The sequence below is a fragment of the Microcebus murinus genome, chromosome 10 (assembly GCF_040939455.1).
Source record: "Microcebus murinus isolate Inina chromosome 10, M.murinus_Inina_mat1.0, whole genome shotgun sequence".
NCBI classification, from domain to species: Eukaryota; Metazoa; Chordata; class Mammalia; order Primates; family Cheirogaleidae; genus Microcebus; species Microcebus murinus.
Window position 1 is genome coordinate 39,652,809 of NC_134113.1, and position 23,407 is coordinate 39,676,215.

General features: G+C 39.3%; 1 protein-coding gene across 1 annotated transcript in view; it reads left to right on the forward strand.

Moving 5' to 3' along the window:
• The window catches only part of E2F7 (E2F transcription factor 7), a 40,042-nt gene extending 16,896 nt beyond the window's left edge, over nt 1–23,146 (forward strand). The window contains exons 6-13 of the mRNA XM_020287969.2: nt 51–209; nt 1,664–1,798; nt 10,930–11,115; nt 11,614–11,686; nt 13,883–14,390; nt 15,489–15,744; nt 17,354–17,778; nt 19,132–23,146. Coding sequence (XP_020143558.1) covers nt 51–209; nt 1,664–1,798; nt 10,930–11,115; nt 11,614–11,686; nt 13,883–14,390; nt 15,489–15,744; nt 17,354–17,778; nt 19,132–19,302 — 1,913 coding nt within the window. The 3' untranslated portion in view covers nt 19,303–23,146. The remainder of the gene's footprint in view (nt 1–50; nt 210–1,663; nt 1,799–10,929; nt 11,116–11,613; nt 11,687–13,882; nt 14,391–15,488; nt 15,745–17,353; nt 17,779–19,131) is intronic.
• The last annotated feature ends 261 nt before the right edge of the window (nt 23,147–23,407 follow it).

Below are 23,407 nucleotides of genomic sequence, written 5' to 3' on the forward strand. Positions count from 1 at the left end.
TCTCGTAGAAAATCGTAGGTTTTGATGCTTTTGTTTCATTCCCTTTGTAGCATCAGCAAACAGTAGAAAAGACAAGTCTCTGAGAATTATGAGCCAGAAGTTTGTCATGCTGTTCCTCGTCTCTAAAACCAAGATCGTTACTCTGGATGTGGCTGCCAAAATTCTGATCGAAGAAAGCCAAGATACCCCAGACCACAGTAAATTTAAAAGTAAGAATCTTCACCTAAATCCACTTGTCAGCATAAAAAGGGTAGGATTCATATGTTGATATTTTCTACCTCTGAGATAAAAGTTATATGTAGAGAGAGACATATACTCCTTCCTGCACTCATAAAGGTTTTCATTGCTGCGAGAGGTAAGTTAGTCACATACTAGAATTCCTCTTGCCTGTCAGAGGCCTTTCCTGGACGGTCACAGTGGATGGTGAGAAGCAGAATGCTGTCTTGAGAACGCTAGTCAGGGAGGGTGTGAAATACTTTGCATTTCTCTTTAGTGTTGCTGCATCCAAGACAGAATGTCTGAGTTTTCTTTCCCCTTTTTTCCCCACCCCCTGCATACTCTTCTGAAGGGTGGAGATGAAAGTTGTCTAAGGTAAGACCCAGAGGAATGGCCAGGGTAGGGTGGTGGGTCAAGGCTGCTGGACAGGGAGAAAGTGCCTGAGCTTCATGCTTAGTGCATCCTCCTCTTCCGTCCAGCTTGGATGCCGAGCCAAATGCCCTGGGCTGCTGGTAGCCTGTTCAAGCCCCTGGAAGCCATGAGCTGAACATTCTCTATCTTTTTTGTTGTTTCCAGCTGGAATTACAGCCCCTCTGCAGGTGAAATAGCTAGATAAAATCCAGCCCTGTCAGGACTGGGAAGCAGAAAGCTGCAGCTGGGGTGAATGCTTGATGTTTCTGGACAATAAGCAAAACTCTTTTAATCTTAGCATTGAGATCACTTGGGTTTCCTACCTGTAAATAGATTTCTTGAATCAAAAATACTTTGTGGTCATCATCCTGCCTGTTTAATGTATTACCACCCCTTCTGAGTTTTTCCTCTAGTAAGTGCATATGCAGGTATCTCTCCCAAAACCCCTTAAGATTCAGGGGACGCCCAGCCCAGCCCAGCCCTTCCCACTGAGTGGCCAGAATGCCAGGATTTCAGGTGAGGTGCTGCCTGTCTTCAGCGCAGTTGTACCTTGTGACCTTGAGTCCTGGGCATCCTGTGTGCCCAGGAGTGCAACCTGGCAGAAAGCTGTGGGGAATCCCTGTTATTTTCACAGACCAGCTGCCTGATGGAGCTGGTGCCATGATCTCCTGCAGGGCAAGCTTTTGATGTGCTATAGCAGAATTACATTTACTAAGCCTTTAATTACAGCCCATGTCCTCCCTTGATGTTTTCGCAATCCCACTGCTCCCTGCTTGTCACCAGGTGCCTCTTGTAAGAGGTGTGAAGTTGTGGAAATGGAATGACACACTGACCTTCCCTTGGTATATGTCTTCAGACACCGCAGACACATAAAATCCTGGGTGATTTCATGACAGAGTCATTGGTCTCCTCGTCCCACCCCACTGCTTTCTACTTGAGGTTTTTATGGTGGCTGAGAAAAGTTACCTGTCACATAAACTAAAAATGTAATGGGGTCGCAGGCGGCATGACCATAATTGTGTTTTATATCTTCAAGCAAAGGTACGACGCCTCTATGATATAGCCAATGTTCTGACCAGCTTGGCGCTGATAAAGAAAGTGCATGTAACAGAAGAGCGAGGCCGTAAACCAGCCTTCAAATGGATCGGGCCTGTGGACTTCAGCTCCAGCGGTAAGGTGGCTTCATTTGCTAGCCATCTGTTTCATTGATAATCCCCACTTCCTTCTCTAAATCAGACATCTACTACCCAGTGAGACTGATCTCCTTGTTTTCCCATAACCCACATCACGTACAAAATTAGACTAGTGACTTCACTTTTGGAAGAATGAGCATTAGCCTACAAATGGTGTGTGCCGGTTGGCTCACACACACTAGGAAGGCAAATACTGAAAGCATGTATGTGGGAGTTTCTGTAACTACAAAATTATAGCTTTTTAGGTTTTTAAATTTTGTTCCAAAGCCTTTTCCTGGAAGTTTGGGACTGAGAATTAAAAACGACATTCTTTTGAACACTGGTGGTTGTTTCTACATTAGCGGAATAAAATATGGTTTTTATTTGAAATTATAGATAATGTAAAATGACATCAAATAACTATCACAAAACTAATACGGGATAACTAATATGTGGTAAGATTGCATCTAAATATAGTGTGGATTTAGTGGACACCTTTTGTTGTAATTTATTTAAAAGGTTACAGATGTCAAGGTTTTACTTAACTGGATTAAATAGGACATTATCTTCTGCTATGTCACAGGTAATATCTGAGTAATCAGGGAATAGATCCTACTGCACCAACTGTTTTACATACAGCTCGCTGCCTGGGAAAAAGCCATTAAAGCTATTTTTAAATTACCCTTCCAATTTTGGTGTTTGTGGTATAAATTTGTGCCACTTAACCCAGGCTTATAAAAGATACCGCTCTCCACCTCACTTATAACACATTATTCACTTAGGATCTAGATGAAACCACTTAAAATCAAGTATAACTAATTCAACCCAGTAAGTACTTAGTGTGGGCGGTTTGCCGATTATTTTACCAAATGCCATGAGAGATTTAAGATGTGGGTGACACTGTCCCCGCCTGCATGAAATATACAATTTTGCCATTTTCTGCCTCTCTGCCTTTGGCTTCTATTTTTTTCTTTCACATGTGAAGCCCTCTTCTTTTTGACACAAAAATATTCTACTCAATGTTCAAGATCTGGCTCGAGTGTCAACTTGTACGTGAAGTTTTCCCCAATCGCCCAGAGCAAAGAGTGTCTCCTTGGAATGACTGCAATTTAGTATCGTGCTTGGTGGAGTTGATATTGCATTGTTGTTGCTGCCCTCCACATTTGAGGCCAGGCATCATCTTAATTGCTCTTTGATTATCCCATAGTACCCAGAACAGTGCCTTACTCACTTTAGTTGGTTAATGAGCTTCTGTTGAAGGTGTGGAAATTAGCACAGGTTTGAAAGTTAGAGAGCCATTAAGTGCTAGACAGGGTGGTACTGGCTCTGTTGGACTTCAGAAAGGATACAGGTTAAATTTGATGGACTTTTGGCTTTTGGAGGGATGAAAGAATATGCGGGAGAGATCAGTACCCTGATTTAAGTGAAGAGCATAGGATAGAGAATAATGAGATATACAATATGATCAGTTGGGACCACATTTTTAGAAGGCCTCAAAAGTGAGCCAAGAATTTTGGACTGGATGTGATAGGCAGAATTGACAAGTCTTTGGACATAGAGATTAAAAGAGAGGAAGGACTCAAAGGTGGTTGGTGCCATGGAAGAAGTAAGATAGCTGGGAAGATAAGCTGGTGTTGAGAAGTCAGGGAATTCACCTGGTTGTACAACCAGGGGGACAGCGTTGGAGAGAACTCTGTGATCTGACATGGGAAAGAGAGTTTGGAGCCAGGTCAGGAACCTTAAATTGAACTTACTTTCTCTACCCTTCAGAAACCTGGTCCTCTGTATTTCCTAGTTCTGTTATTAATAATGTCATCATCAACCCAGCAACCAAGTTTAGAAGATCAAGTCACCTTGATCCGCTCTCCTTCACCCCTCAGGCAGCAGTTCCTCACAGTTAAATCTCATAAATGTCTCTCTCCTCTTCTCCTTTCCCACCAGCATGGCATCGTTCTTTATGCATGGGTGTTTTCTTCTTTTTAACAGCATTATTGAGGGGTCAGTGACATACAAACTATGTCAGGAAGTTAGTTACAATTTGATAAGCTATTGCATATGTGTGCACCTGTAGAATAATCATCATAGTCAAGGAAATGAACATACTTATTACCTTCAAAAGTCACTTCCTGCTCCTTTGTAATCCCTCCCTTCGGGCCCCAACTCCTATCCCCAGGCAACCACTCATCTGCTTTCTGTAACTCTATATTTGTTTGTGTTTTCTAGATATTTTTATAAGTGAATCAGATATAGTCAATCCTCATGATTCACAGATTCCATACCTGCAATCCCTGTGTTCTGTTCACAAGAGTGCCCAAAGTGAGTAACTCTTAAAAACAAAGAAAATCTTCTGTTATGACCTGAATGAAGTATAAAATCTACACTGAGTCAGTAGTATCAAGTTGATTCATCCAAAGTGATTGAATAATATATACTTTTGAAGTATTGCATGAAGTTATTCAGTTAAGTTGAAGACTAATTCATGCTGCTGATCAGTTATGGTTCTCTTTGTAAGAGGCAGTCATTTGTATTGAAACATTATCATGGTCTAAGCATCCTACAGTTTTGACAATGCATTCTTTCACAATTTCTATACCACTGAATGGCTTCCCTTTTTTTCCCAAGTATATAAGCTACTTTATAAGTTGCCTCAGTGGCATTATTCCCAGGTTTTATTGCTGCTTAAAAGAATTGTCTATGCTTTTCATCTTTTAATTTCTGCAGTACAACCCTTCCTGCCTCTCCCTCTAAAGTATTTGTTGTCCTTATGGTGTTATAATGCAATGAGCATTGAATTTCTTTACTGTTGATATTGCAGCATCACAAAGCAAACAAATTGTCTTATCTTTAGAAGAAACAAGAGAATATTGCAATTTCCACTCATTAAAAAAATCTGTTTAATTCCTTCAGCATTCTCTTGGTCTTCTTCAACATGATGGGCTAGTAAGCAGACAGAATTAAAAAATACTGTGAGCTGTGTAACTGTTCACAAATTCCACTTCAAACAGAAACACAGTGCAGCATTGTCGAAAGCTGATAACAGTCTGGCATGCTTGACCCCCATAAACTCTCGCCAACCAGCCTGTAGTGGTACCAATCATGCAGGAGAAATTAGAACTAAATTATAAGCATAGCAGCCATCAATTTAGCATTTATGGCTTACTAATGTTCTAGCTGTGCTAGTCAATCTGGGAGGATTATTTCACTGAAACTTACTTTATTCTTTGGTATTTTAAATCTGTTCCTTTTAAATATGAAATACAAATATAAAAGATGAACAAGAATATATTAATAAAAATAAAAAGATTTGCTCTGTAAAATTTGGATTCAGTTAGAAGGCCACACTTAAGGACCTAGATGGCCACAGGTTTGCCACTCCTGTTCTAGTTTCTTATGGTAGAAACTGAAGTCATTGGCCGGGCGTGGTGGCTCACGCCTGTAATCCTAGCACTCTGGGAGGCCGAGGCAGGCGGATTGCTTGAGGTCAGGAGTTCAAAACCAGCCTGAGCAAGAGCAAGACCCCATCTCTACTATAAATAGAAAGAAATTAATTGGCCAACGAAGATATAGAGAGAAAAAATTAGCCAGACATGGTGGCGCATGCCTGTAGTCCCAGCTACTCGGGAGGCTGAGGCAGGAGGATCGCTTGAGCCCAGGAATTTGAGGTTGTTGTGAGGTAGGCTGATGCCACGGCACTCACTCTAGCCTGGGTAACACAGTGAGACTCTGTCTGAAAAAAAAAAAAAAAAGAAACTGAAGTCATTAATTTGAGACTTTTTTTCTTTTCTAATAAAATTTGACCCACATATTATATTTAAATGTATGTTATAGTTTTCAAATATTCTGAGAGTTTTCTAGGTAATCTTTTTCTTATTGATTTCTAATTTCATTCCATGTGATCAGAAAACATACTTTGTATAATTTGATAGTCTTAAATTTATTGAGATTTGTTTCATGGTACAGATATGGACCATCTTGATAAATATTTCATGAATGTGTATTCTGTTGTTGAGTGGAATGTTCCATAAATGACAACTAAGTCAAGTTGGCTTATAGTATTTTTAAATTCTTTTATAGCCTTACTGATTTTATGTCTACTTGTTCTATCAGTTATTGATAGATGGACGTTGAAATCTTTGATTATAGTTGCAGATTTGTCTATTTTTTCATGCAGTTCTATCAAGTTTTCCATGTATCTTGAAACTGTCATGAGCTCTGTCTGCATAGAATCACTGTGTCTTGATGAGCTGACCCTTTTTTTCATTATGAAATGACCCTCCTTATTTCTGGTGATATAATCTGTGCTCTGAAATCTACTTCATCTGATAGTAATATAGTCACTTCAGCTTTCTTTTGATTAATTAGCATGGTATATATTGTTCACCTTTTTTGCTCTTAAACAATTTGCATCTATATTTAAGGTGAGTTTCTGGTGGGCAGTATATAGTTGAGTTGTTTTTTTTAATCTAATCTGACAATTTCTGATCTTCAATTGGGTTGTTTAGACCTGCTGTCCCCAACCCCTGGGCCACAGACTGGTGCGGGTCTGTGGCCTGTTAGAAATGGGCGCATAGCAGGAGGTGAGTGGTGGGCCAGCAAGCGGAGCTATCACTCGTATCATGGCCTGAGCGCCACCTCTGGTCAGATCAGTGGTGGCACTAGATTTTGCATCACAGTGAGTTTTATATTTATTTCATTATGTCTTACAATGTAATAATGATAGAAATAAGGTACACAATAAATGCAATGTGCTTAAAAAATCATTCCGAAACCATCCCCATCCCACCCCCCAACCCTGACCCCTGTTTGTGGAAAAATTCTCTTCCATGAAACTCTCTGGTGCCAAAAAGGTTGGGTACCACTGGTTTAGACCATTTACATTTAATGTGATTCTTGATGTGTTTGGATTTTAATCCATCATCTTGCTATTTGTATACCATTTGTTCCATTTGCTCATTGTTTCTTTTTCCTCTTTTTCTTTCTTTTGGATATATTATTTTTTATGCTTCCGTTGCATCTCCTTTTTTGGCTTACTGGCTATAACTTTTTTTTTTGGCTATAACTCTGTTTTGTTATTTTAACAGTTGCTTTATGGTCTATAATGTGCATCTTTAATTTGTCAGTCTACTTTCAAGTGATACTACATATATTAGAACCTTACAATAAGATACTATTATTTCTCCTTGCCTGGCCTTTGTGCTATTGTTGTCAAACATTTTACTGCTGTATATGTTATATACCTCATAGTGCATGGTTGTTATTTTTGCTTTAAATAGTTGTCTTTTAAAGTGATTACAAGAAGAAAAAATTTTTTTGTCTACCCATATAGTTACCATTTCCAGTGCTTGTCATTCCTTTTTGTAGATGTAGGTTTCCATCAAGTATCATTTTTCTTCTGCTTGATCTACTTTCTTTAACATTTCTGAGAGTGTAGACCAGCCAATCATGAATTCTTCCTGCTGTTATATGTCTGAAAACATCTTCATTTCTTCTTCTTTTTCTTTAATATCAAATTATTACACAGTACAAGTAATTTTGGTTACATGAATCACTTTTATAATGCTTGAGTCATAGTTATGAGTGCCCATCACCCATAAACTGTTCCTTGTACCATTAGGTAGATTTTCTCCCCTTTCCTCCTCCCCCTTCCACCCTGGTTGATTTCTGTTGAGTTTTACTTTCCTCTGTGCACATGTGTGCTCATCGATTAGTTCTAATTTAGTAGTGAGTACACGTGGAGTTTGCTTTTCCATTCTTTGGCTTCTTCACTTAGGATAATGGTCTCCAGTTCCATCTAAATGTTTGCAAAAGGCATTAATCCATCTTTTTTATGACTAAGTAGTACTCCATGGTATACATATACCACATTTTGTTAATCTTCTCATGAGTTGATGAGCACTTAGGTTGATTCCACATCTTTGCAATTGTGAATTGTGCTGCAATAAACAATCAAGTGCAGATGTTCTCTTCTCTCTGCAACCATGTCAGCATCTGTTCATTTTGGACTTTTTAATAAAGGCTATTTTGACTGGAGTAAGGTGATATCTCATTGTGGTTTTAATTTGCATTTCCGTGATGATTAGTGACATTGAGCATCTTTTCATATGTTTATTGGCCATTTTAAACCAATGGAACAGAACAGAAAACCCAGATACAAAACCATCCACATACAGCCAACTGATCTTTGACAAAGCAGACAGTAGTATATACCCGGTAAAAGAATCTCTATTCAATAATGGTGCTGGGAGAATTGGATAGCCACATGCAGAAGAATGAAACATGATCCCCATCTCTCACCACTTATGAAAATTAATTCAGGATACATAAAGGACTTAAATTTAAATGTAAGGCATGAAACCATAAGAATTCTAGAATAAAATGTGGGAAAAACTCTTCTAGATATAGGCCTAGGTAAAGAATTTTTAAAGGAGACCATAATGGCACTCACAGTAATAACAATAATAAATAAATAGAACTTTATTAAATTAAAAAGCTTCTGCACAGCCAAGGAAATAATTAACAGAGCAAACACAACCTACAGAGTGGGAGAAAATATTCACAAGCTATACATCCGATAAAGGACTAATAACCGGAATCTATCTACAAAGAACTCAAGCAAATCAGCAAGGAAAACTCAAACAACCCCATTAAAAAGTAGGCAAAAGACATGCACAGAAGTTTCTCCTTTGTTTTTAAAAAAATATTTTCTTTGGGTGAAGAATTCTAGGTTGAATGTTTTTTTCTTTCAGCTCTTTATAGAAATTGCTCCACCATCTTCTAGTGTGCATTGTTTCTGACAAGGAATCTACCATCATCTTGTTACTATGTATGTAATGTGTCATTTTTCCCTGGTTGCTTTTAATATGTTTATTTCATCTAAATCATTTAAATCTCTGTAGCTGATTTTAAGCAATTTGATGATGTGCAACTTCATGTGCTTTTCTTCATGTTTCTTGTGCTTGTGTTTCTTCAGCTTCTTGGACCTATTGATTTAAAGTTTTTATCAAATTTGGCAAATGTTCAGCCATTATTTCTTCAAATATTTTTTCTTCTCTCTTTGGAAACTCCAATTATGTTTGTATTTGACTGCCTAAAGTTGTCCCACAGTTCACTGATGCTTTGTTCATTTCTTTCAGTCTTTTTTCTCTCTGTGTTACATTTTTGTACAGTTTCTATTGGTATGTCTTCAAGTTCACTAACTTTTTTTTCTGCAGTATCTATTCTGCCATCAATCCTATACACTGCATTTTTCACCTCCACCACTGCATTATCTCTAATAGTTTGATTAGGGCCTTTGTATTTTTGATATCTCTATTTAACATATTCAGTCTTTCCCTTAGCTTCTTAAATTTATGGAATACAATTCTAATAACTGTTTTAATGTGCTGCTCTAACTATACTTCTGGGTCAATTTCAATTGATTTTTTTCCTCATTGTGGGTAATATTGTCTTGCTTCTTTATGTACATGGTAACTTTTAATTATATGCCAGACACTGAGAATTATACTTTGTTAGGTGGTTGACATTTCCATGTCCCTAAAAATGTTCTTGAGCTTTATTCTGGGATGCAGTGGAGTTACACAGAAACAGTGATCCTTTTGGGTCTTGATTTTAAGCTTCTCTGGACAGGACACTATCAGCATTTAGTTCAGCACATTTTCTCCACTACTGACACACCCTTTTTAGTGCTCTGACCAAGGCTCCCTGAATTATGAGGTTTTCCCACTGCAGCTATTGGCAACAGGCACTGTCCTCAGCCCTATATGAGCTGCAGACACTGTTCCCTCCACTCCTTTTGAGTGGTGCTTTCCCTGGCCTTGGGTAGCTTTCTCACATGCATCAGTACTCCACTGAACGTTTGAGGGGGACTCTCTGTAGACCCCAGCATTCTTTTTCTGTAAGCTTTCCTCTCCAGCATTCTGCCCTGCAAACTCTAGCAGCCTTCGTTTTTCAGGACTCCCGGCAGCATCTTCAACTTAGGGGGACCACCACACTCTGTCTAGCCCCCCTTCCCTGCATTGCAACCTAGAAACATTCTCCAGACAGTAAGCTAGAACAATCATAGAGCTCACCTCATTGGATTCCTGTCTCTAAGGGATCACTGACCTTCGTGTCCTGACGTCCAGTGTCTTAAGAGCCATTGTTTTATATATTTTGTCCAATATTTTACAGGTATCAGGAAGGAGGCATATATGGTCCCTGTTACTAGCTTGACCTATTTTTTTTTTTTTTTTTTTTTGGTTTTGTAATTTCTCATTTTTCTAAAATGACCATTTATTGGGCTTTTGTTATAAGAAAAAGAAAACCTAAAGGTAATTTTTTTTCCATTTTAAAGTTACATTAACGTGAAAGTGTGTGTTTTATAAAATGTAAGTCTAGCTGGGCCTTTCAGTTTATTAAATCAGTTTTATAATTAAAACGTGCATGCTTTAAGCTTAAAAAAATTAGCACACGTGAACAAGGTAGGAATGACTATCTAGACAACAGGGATGGCTGCCTGAGTCCATATAGAATATTCTATCTGGACTTCACACAGGCTTCTTAAAGCACAAAATATGCCTCCAAGGCCCACCCAACCTTCTAATATCCTCACTGTTCTACAGCATTTTAACCATGAGATTTCTGCTGAACTTATTTCTTTGGTCACTTAGTAACTGAGCTTCCTCTGCATAAGAAAGAAATAATAAAGCCTAATAGAAAATAGAGATTCTATATTCATTGCCCTAGGTCTGTGGCATAGGAGGCTGGTCTCAATTAATCTTGAAAGCAAGTCTCAAAATGTGCATGTTGGGCTGAGCATGCTCGGATTTTCCTTTGATATTCTCTGCTCAAATGGAGCATCTAAAATGCCGAGCTCATTCTAATTTGGGTTGAAGAACATCTTGCTCTACTTTTGTTGCAGTTCAGATAATTTGAGAATATATGGATTCAATCTCATTTTATAGTCATCCACTAACTTTTGAAAAAAAAAATTAGTGAAAGAAATTGGGGTTTGAGGCAAGGCTCATAAAATTCCTTTGATTTATAGGGTAGCTCCACTGCAATTATAGGTTCAAAGCTATCTCTTTAAAATACTAAAATTATCCTGGATTGTAGCTGTATAAGAACACTACCAATTCTCTCATTTATTTAGATGAAGAACTAGTGGATGTTTCTGCATCTGTCTTACCAGAATTGAAAAGAGAAACATATGGCGAGATTCAAGTCTGTGCAAAACAGAAGCTGACTCGCCATGCTTCTTTTAACACAGTTCAGGCTTCTGAGAGGATCCAGAGGAAGGTGAACTCGGAACCCAGCAGCCCGTACAGAGAAGAACAAGGTATCTTGCCCTTGCTTAATCCATGGAATCCATCAGTTGCCATGTAATTGTAGCCCTACCCATGTGCTGGCATTTTAATATGAGCTAACTCTCTAGGCCCTGCCTGTTTCCAGAGGCCTACTTTTTACTGGACTAAAGTGAAACAATTATTGGTTGCAAAGGAGATGCTGACTTCACAGTGTGTGAAGATGGCCCCATGCCTAAAATTGACCCTGGTCAGCCTTGAAGATCAGAGGGCTTGCAGTGGTTGGCATGTTTGATGTGTCTCAGAAATTCATCAGACTTACAAAGCAACACTTAACTTTGTTTCTTACTAATTTTTTATGATGCCTGAGTTCACCAGAACAGCTAGCTTCTGGAAATTTCTGTCTTTTAATCAAAACCAGAATGGATTTGAGATACTCTTATAATCCCAGAGCTGAGAATGATGAATTCTGCTGTATATAATTGGTGTGCATAAATCTCTTTCTGTATTTAAACCTTCATTTTCCTTTTCAGGATCCGGTGGCTACTCTTTAGAAATTGGAAGTCTAGCAGCTGTCTACAGACAGAAAATAGAAGACAATTCACAGTAAGTAGTCTAGGAAAACACATATTCTTTCTATTTCCTAGTGTTAACTTTGACTAAATTGAAATGCCACCCATTAAAAGATAAAATTTGTTAGCCATTTGTTTATTAAGAGTTGATAAGTGTCCTTTTTGTGCCAAACGCTGTGTGGGAATAGCATTCAGGATACAAAAGTATGAAAAATTTATCCTGTAAGCTATGATAGCTGATAGGAAACAAAATAAAAAGATAAATGCACTAGAAAAAGACATTTCACTACCAACATGACACTGAGCATCACCCTCTCATAAATCACTCTGTCATCATAGCTAGCTTTTTATGGACTACCAGGTACTGTTCCAAGGGCTTTCATGTGTATTCACCCATCTGATCACAATAACAATCTTTTGAGGTTGGTACTGTTATCCTTATTTTACAGAGAGGAGACTGCAACCTGAAGAGGTTAAGTATCTTGTTCAAGGTCACATTGCTAATAAGGGACAGAGCTAGCCTACAAACCCAAGCTGTCTGACTTAAATTTGGGTTCTGATTTTGAAAGACATCATATAACATCAGAGAAAGCAGAAGAAATGCCAAAGAGAGAACGAGGGAGGTTTTTAATGACAGGGGAAGAAACAGATTATAAGGCAGGGTCAAAGAGTAGAGGGACCCAAAGCTGATTAGTAATGCTTTGTCCAGATAGGATAGTAAAAGGAAAAGTCATTCAGAAGCAGAGCTTAGGTACTGGAGGTAAGTAGGTCAAGTTGGCAGAAAGCTCTGAAAGCCAAGTAGAAGAGTTTGAATTGATCACAGGAACAATAAAGAACTATTAAAAGCTCACTGAGGAAGATCATTCTGGCTGCTTTTAGGAGGTGGGAGTAGAAGTAGAGAAAGGCTCTGGAGCAGCAGATGCGGAACAGAGCATTTGTAGTCTTTCTGGTCTGCTGTAGGGCAGATTTAAACCATGTCAGCTGGAGATGGAAAGAAAGGGAAATCAGCATGAGACAGTGAGTCAGCAAGACTCGATAAAGTAGACAAAAGCATCAAAGAGAACATCTGGGTGTCGGGTGAGGGTGCCACTGTTGGTGGAGATGGGGAGGTTGAAGGTGACCACTGGGCACGGTGGTGGGTGATGTACTCGGTGTGGGCGTGCTGAGTTTTGTAGAGCTGAGCAATGCCAATCCCTCACTCAGGGAGCTGTGCGTGGAGAGATGGCTCATCTCTGCAGCCCAGGGCACTCCATTTTATTCCCAGCAGGACAATGGACAGTGAGACGGTGGAAAAATAGGTCTCCATGTTTCCATCAGAAAGGCTGAAAAAAATTCCTGTCCTCTGTTAACTATTTTAAAGTATTTTCCTCGTCTATTCCTAAAAGTATACTAAAAACATAAATGTGGTTTTGAATCTTTGGAAATTTGTCTATATAAAAGGCCAAGCCATTGTTTATGATCTCATATATTGATGAGACTTAATTTTGAACACATGCTGCTCAAAAACTCTTTAGTAATACTGAGCAGAATGGGACAAGAAGGAAAGAAAATAATAATTTAGTAGTTAAGTCTGTTTCCTCGCTCAATGCCCACTTCATTTATTTCACACTGGGTTTGAGAATAACTAGTCTTTCTCTAAGTCAAAGTCTGGTCCAGTCTCTGTTGTCCCCCCGGGATCTCTCATAGTGACTAAGAATGGGGGCTTTGCCATCAAGCAGATGTGGGTGTGGGGCCCAGATTCCCCACTGTAGACCCGGCTCACCTTAGGCAGGTTAACCTCTGAGCTTCTGTTTTCCTCACTGGTAAACTAGGGGAGATGATTATTATGAGCTATTATGTAGCTATGATGAGCTTAATTGGATAAAATCACTATAATATTATGCTAATCCTAATAGTATCTACATGCCTGGCAAGGGAGTAAGTGCTCAGTAATTAATAACTGTTAGATGGGGAAAAGAAGGAAGAGGAACCAGGGTTAGCTCTCGCCTGAGATTCCAACGGCTCTTCCCACATTGGCTCTCCCTCCCCAAACCCTACCCATCCATCCAGGCTGTACCTGGTCATTTGGCTCTGGGGTGAGATAATATATGCTCGGGGACTGTGTTTTAATATCCGCCTGAGCAGTATTATCTCACTTCTCACTTGGTATGGCTCTTTGGGGAAGCGAAGGGTCAGGAGTTGGCCAAATGTGCCAACTTGATGGTACTCATTATATTTCTCTTTATTACAGGGGAAAAGCCCTTGCCAGTAAGGGAGTGAGGCCTTCGTCAAGCTGCTTGGACCCTGCCATTCCTTTCCCTGTCCTCTCTGTTGATTCAGAATATTGTGTCAATCCTTTAACCCACCCAGTATTTCCTGTTGCTCAGACGGACCTGCAGGCATTCTCCGGGCAGAATGGCCTGAATGGACAAGTAAACGTCTCACTCGCTTCTGTAGCCTCTGCCATGGAGAGCTTGAAGCCAGCTCTGCTTGCTGGCCAGCCCTTGGTGTACGTGCCCTCCCCCTCCCTGTTCATGCTGTGTGGGAGCCTGCAGGAGGGGCCGTCCCCAGGGTCAGGGTCAGGGTCAGAGAAGGATGGCAGAAGTTCGGAAGCCCCAACTGCAACAGAGCTGTTAATTGTACCCCCGACTCAGAAGCGCCTCTGTGAGGAGAGGAAGCCTGAGGAGGAGGGTGAGCCGGCCACGAAAAGACAAAGTAGGGAATACGAAGACAGCCCCCTGTCGCTCGTCATGCCCAAGGTAAGAGAGTGCAGGTGGATGTGTCTGGTGACATCCCACTGGCCCTGAGCTTCTTCCTAGTGGAGACACACAGATACTAATAAGCAATGGAGTCTGGAATATAAGCTAGTTCATGTGTCACTTGCATAATTAAGCACCTGGACTGGCTCTCCCAAAAGCCCTGCCTCAAAATAGTACTGTAAAAAAAGTGATTTTTTATAAAAGTCACACTTTGTATAAAATGCTAAAAAGTATGAAGAAGGAAAAAACTTACCCATAATCCCACCACATAGAGGCAATCACTATGTTAACATGTGTGTACATTTCTCCCAGTGTTTTGTGCATCCCTTTTTTTTTTTAAACAAGTTGGGATCACTGAAATAATCATCTTAATCCAGGATGCAACTGAGTTCCAGAGTCAGGGTCTGTGCTTGGTCAGTTCTCTTCATTGCCCAGTGATCCTGTTTCCCTAGCTACAAAATGGAAAAAACAAAAATATGAGCTGTCCACATCTCCCACTTGGTAGCCACGCAGAAGTTAATGAGATATGACCAGTAAAACTCTCAGAAAGCAGAAGCTCTGTCATCACTGCAGTTTGCAGTAGGTCAGCCAGGCACACTTCATGGAAATCATTCCATTAATTAGGAACCTTTCTCCTCTGCTTCTTTCTGTTGCCAGAGTGAATTTTTCTCATTTTGTATATAGCCTGAGTTGCAGGTCAGACGTGAAAGACTGACTGGCATATGTCTTAGCTAACCAAGACAGCTTGGGCCAGCCCACAGTTCTTATAAGGCCCCCAAAAGACTGTAGCATCAACACCCTGTGTTTGTTACCAGCTCAGAAATTTTACAGTCTAAACACCACGGCCAGTTTTCCATTACTAAAATCTCTATCATTTCTATACTTATAAATCATAAGCCTATAGATACATGTGACATAACATTTATTTTCAGAACGTTCCTATAAATAGAATTAAAACAATGTACATACACAAAATTAGCACAGCACATAGCTCTGTTTTACTTTAGTGTTTGTTAGCCATGTTGAGAAAGCAGGTATTAAGATTTACTACTGGAATTTTGACTGGATTTTTCTGGTTCCTGGTTTGGTTGTGCTTAGAAACCCTCAGATTCCCCAGATTTTTCCTCGCCCAAGACTCTGGGTGGCAGGGCATCCACACCTCTCGAAGACACTCACAGGAATGGCCAGCTCCCTGCTGCACACGAGGCTTCAGGAAAGGCTACGGCAAACTGCTTTGCTTCTTCTGAGTGGGGAAATCCTTCAGGAAATACAGATGTTGAAAAGCCTTCAAAAGAAAATGAAAACACCAAAGAGTCCTCTTTGCTGCAATATCTTTATGTGCAGTCTCCAGCCGGTAAGGGATGTGATCGTGTCTTAGTGTCCCTTGTGGTAGTAGTCAGATCCTAAATTGGATTTTTAAATGTTTGTGTTACCCGACAAAAGTGGTTCATTGATGTGCTGTTGTCTGTTTCCTCTGAGTCACTTTACTCTTGGCCCCCTTGTTTTCTCCATCTATAAAATGAAGGGAGAAGCTGCTTCTACTTTCACCACCTTCAGGGATAATGAGAAAATAATTAGGGCAGGTGATTTTAAAAAAAAATACATTAAACATCACTTGGTGAAAAAGCCCAACAAATTCAAGACATGATTCTGTTTTTATTATAATGCAGCTGAATCTGGCATTGGCTTAGTATAATAGTATGAATCTATTAGCCATTATGCACAGCTAGCATTCTGAGCTCTTGTGTTTCTAGAAGTACTGAGGATATCATCGTGGTTGAGCACCGGGTCTAATGTAAGAGGGCTTGACACTTATAACCACTTACTATCTGCATGAACTTAAGTATTCAGCCATCCTCATTGGTAAAATAGCAATACTAACAGTACCTGCTTCATGGGGGTGCTATGAAAACTGAATTAAATTTAATAAGATAATATATCTAAAGCACTTAGAATAATAGTGCTTGGCCTTTAGTAAGAATAAATGGTGTTACTATTTTGAATTAAAGCTGAAATATGATAGATACTTAATTTTTAAGATATGCACTATGTACATAAAGCTGCTCTTGATGCAAAGCTACTTACGTGATTTTCCTTGACTGCTTGCTGGCTTAAGCCTAACCTGCCAGAACAGGTTAGGTAGGTATTTATTATTGTTCACTTATCTAGATTTATTCGATCAGCAAATATTTTTTGTGTGCTTATTCTAAGCATGATACTCAGTGTTGGGGATACACTGATGAACAAAAACAGACTCAGTCCCTGCTAAGTGAAAATTACAGCCCAACACAGGGATTCTTAACTTTTTCTGTGCCATGGACCTTTGACAGTCTGGTGAAGCCCTCCTCAAAATGTTTACAGATGTATAGAATTAAATACATAAGATTACAAAGGAAGCCAGTTAGATTGATTATAATTAGAAAAACAATTTTCAAAATTAGTTATCATAATAAAGAGATCTGGCAACAAGTCCAGTACTTTCATAATCTCCATGTTCTAATAATTAGCTCAACAGGGTATTAAGAAATCTGTACTAGCTATGATATAATACGAACATTTCTGTACTTTTTACCAGTGATGAAGTCAAGGTACCATTAATACTATTGTGATTTGTTGCCTGTGATCATAATTGAGGGAAATACAAATTTTCAGTTGGAAGTTTATAAAAGTAAAGATGTCATTACTCCCATCCAAGTTTTGCGTCCCTCCTCCTCAATTGGAGTTCAGTGGAACTCCCATTAAGATCCCTTGGCAGGCATCAACCAAATGATCGCACAGGTCAATGTGATATCACAGTCTTGGCCACTGCTGTGCAGGAGTGGGATGGGACTACTTGGCCTGGTCAGGGTTTCATCATTCTTTGATTTATTATGGACTTTCTTTCAAAAGGGCCATGAGCAATGTGAGCTTGAATGGTATCCTCATGTTGTGTTGATCTTCACTTTGTTCTGTTTCTGTTGCAGGATTAAATGGTTTCAATGTGCTCTTATCTGGCGGTCAAACCCCTCATACTGTGGGCCCATCTTCAGGTCAGCTGCCGTCCTTCAGCGTTCCTTGCATGGTCTTACCATCTCCGACTCTGGGCCCTTTTCCTGTTGTCTATTCTCCTGCAATGCCTGGCCCGGTTTCTTCCACTCCTGGTGTTCTCCCAAACACAGGACCTGTGAATTTCAGCTTGCCTGGCCTTGGATCAACACCTCATCTTGTTGTCAGCCCTGCAGCCATGGTTAATCCAAAGTCGTCCACACTCCCTTCTACAGACCCTCAGCTCCAGGGTCAGCCCTCACTTAACCTGAGTCCGGTGATATCAAGGTCACACAATATCATCCAGCAACCTGAGTCCCCCATTTACGTGGGACATCCAGTCTCAGTAGTAAAATTACAACAGGTAAGACCTAAAGTTGTCCTGAAGACTCTATCACTCTGGGATGGAGTGTGCCTGGGTTAAATTAGCTTCATTTTAGCCACGTGTCTGTAGGACAGAGGCTCTAGGACAGGCTCTACCTAGCTTCCATTGCAGACCCAGAGTTATCTTCTTGTTTTGTGAAGCACTGAAGCATGAGACAAGAAATCCTCTGCTTTAAAGACAAAAAAAATATGTTTTTGTCTTTCTGTTCTTAGAATTAGAGGGGGCCTATTATAGGCATAGTTCAGGGGGATTTTTGAGGAATGCTGAATATTTAGATGATTTCTGTGATCTCAAGCTTTTATTAGGTCAATGAAAGAAACCACCCTAAATTTTAATTGTACAACTATAGAGGCAATCAATGGAAACAAAAATCTTGATACTAACTCAAAGATTCTTAGCATAAGCTATTTCTTAAAATGTGATGTTTAGAGGCAATGTGTGTGTGTGTGTATACTCATAAAACATAAAAATGTACATACATACATACAGGTATATAATCAATGTAAGTTAATTAGTGCTATATTTGTCCCCCAAATTCCATTAATAGTTCAGTCAATAAATATGTGTTGAATTCCTCTTACCCATTAGGCATTATTCAGAGTGATTACTTACTCTCCTAGAGAAAGAGTTGTTTGACCAAAAAATATTTTAGACAAGTTATTCAGAGGCTCAGAGGTTTGCTAGACATTGAAATAAACAGGTTAGCTTTTAAACAAGATGATTATAGCATAACATAATGTTTTTTGCTCATCAGTTATGTGCCAGGCACCTATCTAGGCAGTGAAGAAATAGTAACTAGGATAATGGTCCCGGCCATTTTAGAGCACATTTAGGAGATAAATACTTAATATTTAACATGAGAGGATAAATACTAGCAAGTAAACAGAAAGATCCAACACACATACACTTACTAGTTGCTTCACATGCTCTAAGGTGCTTTACAAATATGGTCTCGTTTAATTCTTACAGCCCTGTTAAGTCGGTACTTTTATCATCCCCATTGCAGGGATGAAGAAACTATGAGACAGGTTGATTAAGTAATTTGCCCAAGGTCACCCAGATAGCTATGACAGAGCCCAGACCCTGGCTCTAGGTGCCACATTGGTAACTTCTTTGGTAAACTGCCTGTCTGCACCCAAAATAAATGGATTTAATTTCCAATTGTGATAAGTGTCGTAGAGAAGAAAAATGGGATGAGCGTGACAGGAAAGCGAAGAGGAGGGAAACGCCTCCATCGGGATCATAGTGACAAAGGGCAAGGAAGGGCTTCCTTCCGGTTCAGAGACTGAAAACAGTTTGACTTCACATCTGTTTTTACTCTTTTTTGTTTAGTCACCAGTTCCAGTGACCCCCAAGAGCACCCAATGCACACAGCGGGAGACATTTTTCAAGACACCTGGCAGCTTCGGAGACCTTGCCCTTAAGAGAAGAGAAAGGAATCAGTCACGAAACGCCAGCTCTGCCCAGAGGAGACTAGAAATCCCCAGTAACGGAGCTGACTAACCTGCCTCTTTGCCTGGGTGGGATCAAACCACCTGAATCTCTCTGTTACAGGCGACATCCTCAATAGGATGCAGACCATCCGGTCGTGAGCACGCGTCCTTCCTCTCTCTTTCATCCGCTGGTTCTATTCCCACCATCATGAATCATCTATTTTCCTAAAAGTAATTGTTATTAATTGTGCATTTAATACCAGTTAGAGTTCAGGCTGTCTGCATGGTGTCGCAGTGGAAGCACCAGCTGACTTTTGTGGTTTTGATCCAAGAATCATCTTATTGCTGGAAGTAGGTCTGAACAGGCTGCCAGAGCCTTGTGGTTTTGCTGAAGGGGGAGCTGTCTAGCACTTAACGAGGGTAAGCATTCTTGACATGCATTTCCACTTGCCCTGAGTAAATCTGTGGTGAGAGAAACGTCCTTTCTGCAGTTTAAAAAAAAGCTACTGCTTCCTTAGGCTTCATCAGGAAGCCACCTTCAGTTGTGAATCCTATGGTATTATTTATTTTGTTCCTGAAATGGGATTTAGTGCAAAAAGTTTACAACTACAGCCTAACACACTTTTTCAGGGTATGACGACTTGAATGTTTATCCTTTTTTCCTATAATTTGCCCTGCACTTATTCTGCACCCTAGTAATAATGTGGAAAAATGTATATACACGACAAATGTCAAGACCAAAATAACTGTGAAAGCCACACCTTGCTGTAAATGAACTGTGCCCACACTATCTGTGGGCATGAGAACTAAGATAAACTCTAGCAGCCTGATCGCTGCTTTTCAAATAACTGTGAACAGTGAGGTTTTACTATTCATTTCTAAAAATCCTGTGTTCAGTTTCCTTCACTACATGCCCTATGTTTTTAATTTAAATTTTAGCGGTAGAGTATCAGGTATGGATGCCTTCTAACAATTGCTGTTTGTAAAATAAATCAGGATGGGTAGAAAGTAATTATATGGAAAATTGGAACCTGAATGAGACCTTTTAGTTGAATTCTTAAGAGTAATGGTGTAGAAATTGATACAGGGCGATAGGTGATTTTTTATATTTCTTTTACTTCTTTTCTTCATGTTACGAAGGATAAGAAGGAAAATGGACACATTTTCCATATCCAAGAATATTCAAACCATGATTAGATGGTACTTCTGAAAAATAAGAACAGTGAGTGCAGGAGTTCATTGTTCTAGCATGAACACAATTCTGGAAGCTATTATGCAATTTCCCTTTGTTAAACTACATTACTTTAGAGGTTCATTAAGTAGCCAAACTTGTTTTTTGTATTCCTAGATTTACTGATATTTACCTCTCCTCTCTTCAGAGTAAATGACTTCCTTCCTTCCTTCCTTTGTCTTTTCTAACTCTCTTTTAAAACTTCTATCTTAGATTTAGAATCCTGGTGTAGGGTTTTATTTTATTTTTATTTTTGGACCCAATAAAAGGTTATATGAAAGAATAAAAATATTAATTTAAGAGACTCTGGGAGTCTAAGTAAAGTAGCTTTATATTAACTACAGGATAATAATATTAGCCTTATTGCCCCTACAAGATTTTTAAAAACTTGAGGTAGGTAGCCAGATTAAATAAATTTGCTACTTATATGAAATTTTATCAACACTAAACTTTTAAAGTTTACCAGATGGTATTTTTTTTTCCCTTTTTTACAATCTTCTCTAGAGTAAAATTGAAAATGTAGTTCCAGCTGTCAACAATTGCATGGTAATGATTACCCTGAACTAATACCGATGGGTTTCCTATTGGAACAAATAAAAATAAACCTTTTTCAGGTAAATTATAGAATACATAACATATAAATCTGTGCAGGGTATGTCCATTTTAAAGCTGCCATGCTTAAGAACTTAACATAAAGTATTTTCACTGAGAGGTCTGCATTTAGATGGAAACACAAACTGGTTTTCCCCTTACTGTTCCTGGATGTTCTCCACTTGTTTTAACTTCTTCGCTGTCCTTTTAATTATTATTATTCTACTCTCAATATGACCATATTAACCTCAAAGAATTCAGGTTCTTGAGGGGTGTTAAGAAGTAATCCCATAAATGAGAATAGTATGTCATCGTGACCATACTTAGCAATAGAAAACCAAGGAAAAATAACATTTGTATTCAGTACCCACTTCTTCATGTGGCTTTAAGATATGTAAAAACAAAATAATGCAGTGGTTGTTTCTGTCAGGAAAATAAGTCTTTCTTACAGAACGACCGATGGTAGTGAAGCTGCTGAGCTAGACTTGGTAGTGAGGAGGCAATGGCAATCTTGAGTCTATCATTGTATAATTTAGTAAAAGAAAAAAATAATCGTTGGTGATCCTGCTAAGAAAATGCAGCTATGAGTCAGCACTGAGGGTATGTGCCCTACACTGTCCAGGGTTTGTGAAACCCTTTCATGCTGGTACAAGAGTTGGGGGTATAACTTTTATACTTGAATCTACCTACCAAGTTTACATTTCTCCATTCCTTTTTGTAAGGTGCTATTTCTGTATTTAAATAATTTTTTTTTAAAGTAAAGCTGCTTTCTGCTTATCTTATTGCACTGCTAGTTTTATGTAGGGATTAATTTTATTACTGCTTACTGCTTTTGTTTTCATATTATTTAGCTGTGCTCTTTTTCCTAATGGCTATATTATCTATAGCTATCTGCTTATAACTTTACTATGTGTAAATTGATTTTTTTAGAAAAATATTAAGCTTTATAAAATAGCAATAAAATTAATTCATTTAATAAGAAATGTTGGTTATATTTCTTGGTGAGCTTTCTTGACATACTGTTTTCAGTAAAACCATTAACAGTTACAACATAACCAACCAGGCCCTTATAAACCCAAGTCAGATCTTTTTCCTGAGACTTCTCAGTGGTTTTCAGACACCAAAATTTACTGCATCAGAATTATGTGGGAGCTTGAGAGTGTTGAGGGTCTATGCAATTGAGCTGATTTCTACTGAGTCTGAATCACTGCAGATTTGGAGCTTCCAGATGATTCTGATGTTTATCCAATATAGGAATCACAGGTGAATGTAGACCACCCCCTGACTTCTCATGTTATTCATAAGGTTAAATGCTTCTCAGTCTAGCAAATGCTCACCTTTAATTCAAAGTCAAATTCTGTTGTTTCTATTGTTAACCCTCCCTTTGAAGTAAGTCTAAGCAGACTTAATCTGATTTCCCCTAGCTCTTCATATGTGCAGAGAATCAACTATGTTGCCCTGTTGTCAGACTCCCCTGCTAAGTTGTGAGGTGGGACTGGCAGATATTTGAGCTGATTCCCATAGACAGTTCTTTAAAGTCTTCATCTGGCTTGAGTTTCCTGTGATGTGGGCAATTCATTTTCCTCCAGCTGCTGTTCTCCTTTAGCCTCTGGCTTTCCTGTACTCCACTCCACAGGCTCTCAGGTGGGATTTTTGGAATGTTCCCAGACTGACACTGTCTCCCATCAGCCCACATCCAGTGCCCTTTGCCCTGATTCTAGAAGAGAAGACCCAGGCAAACTCACAGGCCTCTCCCTCCACTGCCAAAATTGCTGGCTTATACATCACCCTGAGGTTCCCCCAGGCAAGTCAGGTACCAGAACACACCTCCCACTTCAGGAAAGAGGTGGGAGACCAGTGATACCCTGAACACCTCTCCCTATTGGCTCTTGGGTGGCAGAGGTAAGGAATTCCAGCATAACTCTCCAAAGAAATCCTCACTAAATCATTTCTATTCCCATTTCTTCAACGCTTTCACAACCTTATCGCAGGTGTAGGGATTCAATAGTTACATAGCTAGTTTTGCAAAACCTCTGTCAGTCTTGCAGAGTGAACACGTTTGGATTGCAACATACTTGTTATAGCTTGGTGTGACAGCCAAGCTCACCATTTAATATCCTGTTACAACAGTTACAAGCTTCCATTGTCCAGGATTTGCATTTTCCTAGATGATTTTTATGGCACTTGGTTTCATACTTATCAAAGTTTGATAAGTTTATCATACTTAAAGTAATTTTCAGTAGCCATTGGTTTCTTTTTATTGTGAAGATCAGTTTGATTAATTCAATGCCCTTTCTGACCTAAAAATGCTTCTGAGATCAAGAAGTCATACCTAAGGCTAAAATCATTTTCT